The following is an 11246-nucleotide window of genomic DNA, read 5'->3' on the forward strand; positions in this document are numbered from 1 at the left end:
TTTTTTGTAATTTGAATTTTTTTATACTAAAAAGAACATTTTCCAATAGTTTATAACTGTTGGGAATACTAAGTATACCCAACGGTTGTAAACTGTCGGGAATACTAAATATTACTAATATTCCCAACAGTTTACAACCGTTGAGAATACTTAGTATTCCCAACAGTTTACAACCGTTGAGAATACTTAGTATTCCCAACAGTTATAAATTGTTGGCATTCACTGTTTTCTTTTTAAAAAATTCATTTAGTATTGCCCACGGTTGTCCACCGTTGCCATTGGTTTTTCCCAACAGTTTTTTTGCTTTAGTTTTAAACCGTTGGGAAAAATCTCCACTTACTTTTTCCAACGGTTTTCATAATTGACCCCCTTATTAACCGTTGGGAAAACCCACTTTTGTCGTAGTGGGGGTAAATAAGGGGTGAGCTGGAAAGCGCAGTAAGGAAAAACAAAATACTATGTACTAGCATTCACACATCATAGCACAATCACATACATCAACCATACAACAAACCCATCATATTTTTAAATAGAGGCAGCCACACTAATACAGAAATATAACACACTCACACTTCAGCTTCCATACAAATTTGGAGTGTCTTACGTTCTTAACCAGAACGCAGTACCAATGACCAGTGCCCCTTACGTACACTGCCTCACTTACCACATCACCATACATGTGTGGTTTCCAACCAGTTCCAAGTACCTGGAACATGATTAAACAACCATATACAATCCATCGACAAAATACTATTTCACCGAAACTATCACATTCCACAGTTTCAATACAATTTATTCAAGCAGTCATACTAGGTACTCAAACCATATAAAAAGCAAGTATAAAGTATAATTATTTTTCCTTACCTCAACTCCGCTGTAAGTAACTCCTACGATACCTTCTAGGCCCTATAACAATTAGCGAAACCCTTAGTCCAACGATAAACTAAATATATTTATTACTCTTACTATACATCAAGTTTAGCCTAGAATTTGACTCATAAAACGTTTGAATTAAGAAATCCTACTGCTCACAAAGTTTTTAGTTAATCGAAAGACCTTTCTAACGGTATAAAGATCATCAAACTCGGAGTTATAACCTAGGAGTTATGCATGTTTTATTAAAACAGTTTCTTTAAAATCCTGGATGATTTCTGAATACAGCCCAAAAATAAAAGTTTTCAAAATAGTTACACCTCGATCTAGACAATACTTCCTTCATAAAAAATGTAGCTCTTTTATTAAGCTTTAAAACGAGATAAAGATCTTTTAAAATGGATCAAAATTGAGAGATATTGAATTTTTACTAAAGACACTTTTTCTTAGGGGTGAGCATAAAATCCAGAAAACTGAAAAAACCGTTCAAACCGACCTACCGAACACCGTTAGAACCGAAACTGACGAAACCGAAAACCGAAAAAACTGCTAATGGTTAAAACCGCCATTAAACAAATCGGTTTTTTTTGGTAATAAACTGACCGAAAAAACCGAAATCGACTGTTATACATATATATATATATTAATTTATTAAGTTTTTTTTTTCATGTATTATAGTTACTAATAATATAAAAAAAATATTATATTATTTTTTTTATTAATATTAAAGTTAAAAGAATAAAATAATTAGTTTTTGAACAATTAATTTGGATGTTTGTAGTTGTAAAATGTAGAATAATATATTTATAGAATAAATTGGATTATTTTTTTTTTAAAAAAAGTTTGGTTTGGGCTGTTTAAACCGACCAAACCGAGGTTCAAAACGGTCGGTTTTAAGATAGGTTTTGGATTGGTCGGTCAGTTTTCGGATTGCACAAATCCAAACCGAAAACCGAATTTTGGATTTTTATATAGAAAAACACCGACCAAACCGACCGATGCTCACCCTTACTTTTTCTGAAACAAAACTTAAAACGAGATATCCTAACCGAGTGAAGATACTGAGTTTTGATGGGTACGAACTCCGAATTAGGGAAAGGTTTCTTCAAAGAAAATATGTATTATTGAAATATGTTTCTAACGGTACTAGAATCGCTGGAAAAGAATATATATCGAGAGAGATATCGCACTTTTACTGAGGTAATATCGGAAAGAAATTTTAAAAACTGTAATTCGACAGCCAGCATGAAAACATGATTTTTTTGACATCGAAATAATCAGAATTAGGAAAGAGTTTTTTCATAAAAAATATAGATCAATAAATTATCTTTAAAACGGTACCTCGATCACTGAAAACGGACCTATGGGGAGAGAGATATGGTAGTTTTATGAAAGCCTATTTCTCTAAAAACAAAAATAAAAACACAAATACGAATTTTACCTGAAGATTTCGAAGACACAGAACGATGATCAGATAAGAGTGGTTGATTGCTGACCCTGAAGCTCTTAAGATTAGAACAATTGATTTAGTGCAATAGAGAGGATAAAATTTTTGAGAGATGGTGAGAATACGATACTATCTAGCTGTTAGGGTTCTAGAGTATATACGTATAGTTATCGTATAATAGGTTTAAATTTCAAAATAAAAATCTAACTAATCAGGTAAAAATCATGCTAATTTAATTTAAATTTTGAATTTTAAACTAACTAATTTGATTCCTCACTTTTTATTTATATTACTATTCAATATATATAATTTTTTTTTCTTTTTTTCCACCCACACACACTAATTAAAAAAATACTAATAATAATGATAATAATAATAATAATAATAATAATAATAATAATAATAATAATAATAATAATAATAATAATAATAATAATAACAATATAATTGTATCACACTTAATATACCAAATACCAATATATGTGTATAAACTGGATATTACAAATCTTATGATATTCACATTGTTATTAATAATAAAAAGTACGTTAATCTCAATATCTCAATATTATATCTACCATGAGTATTTAAGTTATAGTTTTAGATATGAGCAAGTGAAAAAAAAAATAGATCAATAGTTAGTAGTTATTGTTTTCGAGTGGAAGAAAGAATAAAATAATAAGAATAAAATCAATCCTTCAAATCATTTAAGAAGGAAAGACAGGTCTCATTTGAAATACGCTACCAAATGCATCAAATGAAGATCTAAATCCATTATTTTCGAAAAAATTGTAATTCCATTTTGCCTTCACTGAACTTGGAACAATTGTCAGCCTCAGAAGCAGTGTCGCAGCAAAGTTAAGAAACCTAAAGCATGGTAATTTTCTTTGTAACTCCTTAGAACTATGAATGAAACAGATTAACGCAACCAATCTTTATTGATTGGTGCTACTTTAGTATATCAGTAGAAATGTTTGTTTTGTTTCATGCACATATAAAACAATTCAATAATTATAAAAATGAAAGTTTTGATACATTTTATTATTTGATGTTTGAAATAAATTATCACCCTGTGACTAATACAATAAGAACAATACTCAAGGAACTAAATTTAATCTAATATGGAAATTTAAAATAATAAGAAACAAACATGCAGAGAATATTGACTTGCTGGTGCAATGTAAGTAATCTTTCTCATAGCATATGGAGGCAAAGCAACACGATGCTCCATGAGACTGTTCTCAAATGCAGTTTGCACAAGGAAATAACCGAAAGATTTACAAACAATTTAAAGACAAGAAAATAGAAGAAATCAAGTCCTAGAATAAAATATTTAAACAACTTTACAAAGTATAATTCCACATTAGAAACTTACAACATACAATTACTACTACAATTGTATTGATAGCATCAAGGTCATCTCTCTCAGCTAATCTCATGTTAGAATTATTTTTCAATTCAGTTATGTCAATCTTTAGCTCCCTGGTAGCAACCTTATTTTGGCTATTAATAAAATCTTCAAATCTAATCATATTGTCATCACAATTACTACTGCAACATATGCCTTTCATAGCTAATCTTACTGCCAAACTCTTATTTCTCTTTTCAGGTGCAAAAATATTTGGTTTACAGTTTGCTCCTCCAATATTTATTAATGGAGCAGGAGACATCCCAAAAAACTTAGTCTTATTAATTACAAATACTTAAAGAAATTCCTTTATATATTTAGCCTGAAACCAAAATACACTATGTTAATGAAAATTAGCATAATGATCAAAAGATTTGAAAAAAAAAAATTGATGCAATTGCAAACCAAATAAACATGAGTAAGTCACATTCATATATGAAGAAAAATACACATTCATTCTAATGAAAAATACTTGTTGAGATCATCATAGGTTCTCCGAAATTGAATGTTTAGTAGCAAAAAATAACGAAATCAAGGTCTGAGTCATATTCATGGGTCTAGCTCAAAAACCTTGTTTGAAAGCGCTACCAAATCGGAAATGTCCGAAGTGAGAAGCCATCAATATCTTCCTTTGCTTCTTCGTCTACTCGCTTCCCCTATGACTACCTATAATTTTTTTTTGAATCAGTACGAATTGATTTCCTTCACAGATCAATTTCCTTATTGAAGTAATGAGAATCGATTTGAATGATTACGGGGATGAGGATCGATTTCTTTATTGAAGCAGTGAGAATCGATTGTTTCTTTATTGAAGCAAGGATGAGAATAAGAATATTTGATTATTTCTTGTTGAATATTTCTAGACGTCTCCTTCTCAGAGCTGAGAATAAGAATGAGGAAAAGATGTTGGGGTTTATGCCCTAAATAAAACTCCATTTCAATGTAATCTTTGTTGTTTAAATATCAATAAAGAAATAGAAGTATTTTCATCACTTATTGTGTCATTTGGTTCATGTTATCATTTATTTGTTTATTTGATTTATAAATTCATCCAAATCCTTATCACATTTATATTCTTGTTTATTGTGTCGTCATCACAGTGGAAAGTAATCAAGATTATGTGATTAAATATATATTCCTAGATTTATCAGTACACATGGTTTAACTGATATGATAATCTACAACATAGTTTACTTGCATCTTGGAGTGCTATGTTCTTTCCAGGGCATTGGTTAAAGTAAAACTTGGGTTGGTTGCATGGAGTATGCATCGGAAGGGACCGGTATTGAACTTTGAATCAGATATGTTAAACTTATTTTAATATCTATTCAATTCAGTATCACCTAGTTGATACTAGATCAAATGATCTTAATCCTGATATGGTTAGGTTCGATCTCAAGAGTATTATACATGTTCTTTGATTTGTTAGCTAAGCCTACTTTTTGGTCAGGGTGATACATACATTTTGGGAATATGGTAGTGCAATTGAGTGAGAGCGCTAAACATAGATATGAAATCTATAACTTCTATCAGCACATAGAAGTGAAATGATGATTTCCTTCGAGCTTGGCTAAATAGAGATAAATGGTTGAGTACTCATTTAAGAGATTATGTTTAGTTCACTGAAATATCATTTATAGGTGGCTAAGTGTTTTAAGGATAAAATGCATTGAAGAGAGTAACGGTAATTAATCCCTATACAATGTAAATCATCTATAGAGGATCATTGATTATTGGGATTATAACAATGGATAACTGATAACGTATCTATATCGTGGAACATATAGAGCGTTCTATATAACTGAGAGTGTAATTCCAAGTTCTATGGTGGATGCAACAAGGAATTAATAAGTTAGAGAATTTACTTGGTAAATTCTGGGTCTGCTTATTGGAAGCTCAGATATATAGGTCCATGATCCCCATACTAGTTGAGACAATAATGCTTGTAAGACTCAGTTAATTGATTTTAATTAATCAATTATAATCCTAAAATTAGACTATGTCTAGTTTATGAATTTTCACTAAGCAAGGGCTTAATTGTGAAGAAAGAGTTTCTAGGGTTAATTTGTTAATTAAGAGACTTTGATTAGTCTAATTAATAAATATATTAAATGACAATATTATTTAATAATTAATTTCTAGTTATTAAATAATTAGAATTGGCATTTAAATAGTTAAATTTGAAAATTGGCATTTTTGAGAAAATAAGATGAGAAAATGAGAAAATGGAAAAATTGCAAAGTAGGGCCCAATATCCAACCTATGGCCGGCCAGTTATGTAGCATATTTACCATTTATTTTTTCATTATTTTAATGCCAAATAAATCTAACCTAACCCTAGGTGGTTTCCTATAAATAGGTAGTGATGGCTTAAGGGAAAAGATGATGCATCTCATTCCTTCAGATAAAATTTGAGCCTCCTTCCTAACCCTAGCCGAAATCACATTCTCTCTCTCTCTCTTCCTCTCTTCTAAACCGAGCCTATAGTGAATGAGTGAGTGCCCACACACATCAAGTAGTACTCAATCATAGTGTGTAAGGCTGTGAAGAATCCGGATTCAAGAGAAAGAGATTTGGATCAGATCTTGGTGATACTCTGCTACAGAAAGGATACAAGGGTTAGAGATCTGAGTGGAAAGAGACATTATATTCTGCTGCTACCACTGTAAGGTTTCTTATACTTTATATGTGTTTATTTCACATCGTTTTAGAAGTTCATATTTAGGATGTTAAATAACATACTTGTTAGTAAATCTAAGATCTTGGTAAAATAATTCCAACAAAAGAGACTCAACTCAGGTAATTCATTTGGATCCCCATCATTAGCAGTAATTGTTAGGGTTAGAAGAAATAGATTTTTTTTTCTTTTTCTAAGTTAATGGTTTCGTTAACTCGACGTTAACTTCTGCGTAGGAAAAACAAAACGTTAAAAAAAATTGTTAAATCAAGAATTACCGTTAGATAGCCACTTTTAATATATAAAGATATTGTATGATATTCATTAAATTCAAATTTAGTCATATTCAGAGTTTTTAATTTAGAAAAGAAAAAAAAATCAGATTAAGAAACTCATTGTATATTTTTGACCTAAGAAAATAAAATCCCACTAATTCTTTTATCAAAGTTACACAAAAATTAAATAAAATAATATTAAAATAATTAATAACATGTTCCACAACTTATTATAATCCTATACATCTTCACTATCCAACCAATCAAAACTAAAAAAATATGCTCTCATGAGTGAGAGAAAAAGTAATGCTCCCACCTAAAATTTTTCCTATATTTATGTGTATAGTGGCAAATATCAAGATGTTACAAAACTCAAAGGTGGTGAGTGATATAAGTTATAACTCCACACAACATATTAAAAGAAAAATATAAATAGTATTATATCGATTATGTATCACTTATAAATAGTATTAACTGCACAATATGTAAACATTAATTATTTTAATATATTAATAATATTATATCAGTTGTTTATTATTTTTTCTATTAAGTTTTGAGTTGCATAAAATAATAAATAATAATAAAAAGAAAATTAGAAAAGGTTAGAAAATAGAGAATTGAAAAGGAAATCCATATATCATGCCACATTACCTATTTTAACAACGGAATTATATAAATATATAGAGAGATATAAATATAGATTGATTGCTTATTAGAATAATAGAACAAAATAATTGATTGGGAATAGTCCCTTGTGCAATTAATTGAAGCATAACTAGTTAGGATTAGTTCCTTATGATAATTAAAAGAGCTTAATTGTGGGGCATGGTCCCTTAAGGAAATTGTATGTATTGTTTGTATTTATTGCATGATTATTGTTGAGTGTGGTTCCTTAATTAGTTGGAAGTACGCTTGTGCTCGGTTATGATCGTGTGAGGTGAGAATATGAAGGGAATTCTTTGTCTACTACTCAAGGTGAGACAGATAATCATCATAATGCGAGTGATAACTCAGAGATAAAGTAAAGAAATTACATAGTTAGGGCAATAGATTCTACTAGTGAATGTTGCTCAGAACATTCCTCCAGCCGGTACAGAAGGTCCATGATCTTGGGGTAACTGAATCAGTTGGAGTAGTTGAACAAATGGTTCTACAAGTGATACATTCCAGTTTGTAAGTATGACTTGGATTTAGTACAATATTTAAATGTTACATTCGAAATGGTCTAACAATAAATATCTCCATGTGCAATGTGGGATTTACCTTAGTGAAAAATCTTGATTAGAGAGCCTTCATATGTGAATGCGCTCCTAAATGCTTGAGAGCATGACTCAACTGGAGATTTCGATTTAAAATGACTAATTAGAATTTTTGTTCTTGAATTTTAATATGTACTAAATTATATATATTTTTTTTAATTTTAACAAGTAAAGTCTAATATGGATAAAAATTAAGGGACCTAATTTAGTACATGTCAAAATTTGAGGAACATGATCTGGTAAATATTAAAGTCTGGGGAGCAAAATTTAATATATAGACAATCATAGAATTAATAAAATTGAATGAAACTGGACAAATATTCTTAAATCCAACAACCTCAATAGTTGAGGAAAATTTTTAACGGCTAAAAAGGTTTAAGGGACATGATTTGATGTATGTCTAAGTTTAGGGACAAAAATTCTAATTAGTCTTTTATTTTTATTATTTTGTAAAAATATTTTTGTAACTTTTCTAATGTTGTTGAAAGTTTTTATTACAAAAATATGATCACAAACAATATACCTATCATATGACATATATACCGCTCATGTGCCTACAAAAATATTGGAACTATTTTATAAAGTTGCTTACATTATTATTCGGGTATGAAAGTAACAACATTCTTCACGCTTCAAAAAAATGCTACACAAAGTATAAACTTTCCAGCACAAAGTATGAACTTTACATAATTAATTAGTTAGTATTTACTCAACAATAAGGCTTTCCATAATATGTTCAAACTTTTGTTTCACAATTCTATCAAAAACTGTACCATCCAAAATCCCATTTCAGCCGGCTTTGGATTTGGGTTACACAAAAGCAGTTTAGTGTAAAGTAGTCAACAGGATCCATTCCAGGAAAGACATAATGCCCATTAATTTCCAAGTGAATCAAGGAATAAATCAATGATAGTAAAATGTGATTCTTATGAATCCACTTTTATCATGTTTCCGATTTCCATTGAAAAAAAATAAATAATAACTTGTAGAACAATCCAGCAAAATGGAGGGAATCTAAAGCTGTCTTTCACAATTGAAAAGCTAACAAATATAGTCATAGTTTTATAGTGAAAAGTGGAAACAACTTGTTTTCTGGGCTATGTGCTGAAAAGAGAAAAAAGAAATCCTTTGCTTCTATACGTAACAGTGTCCAAAGCATTTTACTTTGCTTCTACCTCTGCCCTGTTCACAATCCCAAACCAATGATAACAACATCAAGTCATCAACAGTCCACACTTCTACTTTTCCTCAGAACCAAACACTACTTTCTTTTCTCTGGAGAAAGAGCAGAAAAGTCCTAGACAAAACTCTTCAGCAAAGGCTATTTTTGTTTTTGGGTAATGGACAATTTACTACTTAAGCAAAAGAGGTACATTTGAACCCCAACTCAGACTTATTTAGACTCTTAGACGGTTAGTAGTTTTGTATTAAACATTTCTTTTTTGGTAGTTAAAAGGAACTGGAGAAAGAAATGATAACCATCGCAAACCATTTATCAGGGCAGCTTTAGAATTTGTAATATAACCTTTTTATTATCAATTTTTGATTCAAGTATTTTCTGTCCCAGAGTGAAAATTTCAGGTCCTGGACCAGAAAAGCAGGAACAGTCTAAGGGTATAAAAAGAGAACCTCCATCATTTCAACTATCTAGGTCTCCTAAAGAAGGTAGTTATATTTAATATGAAACTTGCTTTTTGTTCATGTATATATATACATATCATCACAACTTAAATTATATTTGAACACCATGTTTTATCTAGTATGAAGATCAACTACCATGTCAATATATGATCAATTTACTTTTGCAAGATTTTCATGTCATGATGAACATTTTTGTAGATAAAGAATTGCCACGAAGGCCATCGGAGAGGCAGTACTTTTCGAGCAAGATGAAGGATAACAGTGAAAGAGACATAGATTATGCTACTGCAGTTGCAGCTGCTGCCTTTGCTGTTCACTCAATTGATCAAGTTGAATCCCAACACCAAAGAAGGAAGAAGGAATCTCTTGATACCTCAAGGACCGGGAAAAATAACGGCAGGAATAGTGAGATCACAGCTGAAATGCCAAGTTCTAGTAAAGCAACCAAGCTATTATCAAACAAGGAAGCTAAAAGTGCTGGTATTTCCTATGTTTGCATAGTATTATCTCAATGCTTTTGCAGAGGATATAACATTCCTTGTTTTTTGTATAGGTGAAGCTTCAAGGAAAAGGTCAGTTAGCCTCGACAACAAGGTGTCTCAGAGGGTTTCACCGGGCACACCATCAAGCCACACACAGAAAGGAGTGTCACTGGGTATCAAAGGCATGGAAAGGAAGCCAGACTCTTGGGAGATAGCTCAGATGAGAAGAGTTCAAGAAAGGTGAACAATGCTACTTTTCTTTTCTTGTTGTAATCACTTAAGCAAATAATATGTCAACTTTAAGATTGTGTTTGTGATCATGTAACTTTCAGGTATGAGAAGACAAAACATGCCATTCTTTCTTGGGAAAATGAGAGAAAGATGCAAGCCAAGGCTAAGATGGAAAAGAGAAAGGTTCTCTTAAACACTACTAGTTGTATTTATTGATTGAGAATTTTTGGTTTCCTTTTCAATGGAATGACATAAAAGGCACTTAACTTGTGGAAATTGCAGATTTTATTGGAGCAGAAAAGAGCACAAACGATACAGCATTACCAGAACAAGATAGCAAGGATAGAAAAGATAGCTGGAGGAGCAAGGGCACAATTGGAAGAGAAAAGGAAAAATGAAGAGCTTTCAGTGAAAGAAAAGGCAAGGAAGATAAAATCAGGAGGCAAAGTTCCTGTGAGATATTTCTGCTTCACTTGTTGATAATACAAAAGATGAAGTCGCAACTAATTTAACTGTTTCCTAACCAGAACATGTATATTTATCTATGCTTTAACTTATGCTTCATCTTTAACATGTTAATATTTACTCAAGATGGAACACTTGTATCAAATAAACACATATAAATACATACATATAATACAATAACAAAACATTTGTGACAATATAGATTCCAATATAAGTTACATGAAATTAGAGAAGAAAGAGGGAATACTTATGAAAAATTATAGTAAATGAACCGAAAATATAAGATTGTATAGCTAAATGTCATTATTTTAAAATTTGTAGAGAAATGACTCATTTATAGTATTTATTATCTAAATTGTCTTTTGTCATATAAAATTTTCATAGTTCTTACATTTTTTATGTTCAATTTATATTTTTTCTTTTTCTTTTTCCATTACTTTATAATTTAGAAGCATATCACTTATATATCATGGTATATTTATTTAATTTTG

General features: G+C 30.5%; 1 protein-coding gene across 2 annotated transcripts; it reads left to right on the forward strand.

Moving 5' to 3' along the window:
• The first annotated feature begins 9019 nt into the window (after positions 1 to 9019).
• On the forward strand, positions 9020 to 10952 carry LOC115708906 (remorin 1.4). Of its 2 annotated transcripts, none has more exons than XM_030636931.2 (6): positions 9020 to 9305; positions 9504 to 9601; positions 9776 to 10057; positions 10131 to 10299; positions 10392 to 10473; positions 10573 to 10952. In XM_030636931.2, the coding sequence occupies exons 1-6, from the start codon at positions 9277 to 9279 to the stop codon at positions 10768 to 10770; spliced, it is 858 nt and encodes a 285-aa protein (XP_030492791.2). In that variant the 5' UTR covers positions 9020 to 9276; the 3' UTR covers positions 10771 to 10952. The 2 variants fall into 2 exon arrangements, with proteins under 2 accessions (XP_030492791.2, XP_030492792.2); XM_030636932.2 differs by having other exon boundaries at positions 9776 to 10051.
• Positions 10953 to 11246: the final 294 nt, after the last annotated feature.

Source organism: Cannabis sativa, chromosome 3 (assembly GCF_029168945.1).
Source record: "Cannabis sativa cultivar Pink pepper isolate KNU-18-1 chromosome 3, ASM2916894v1, whole genome shotgun sequence".
Taxonomy (NCBI): Eukaryota; Viridiplantae; Streptophyta; class Magnoliopsida; order Rosales; family Cannabaceae; genus Cannabis; species Cannabis sativa.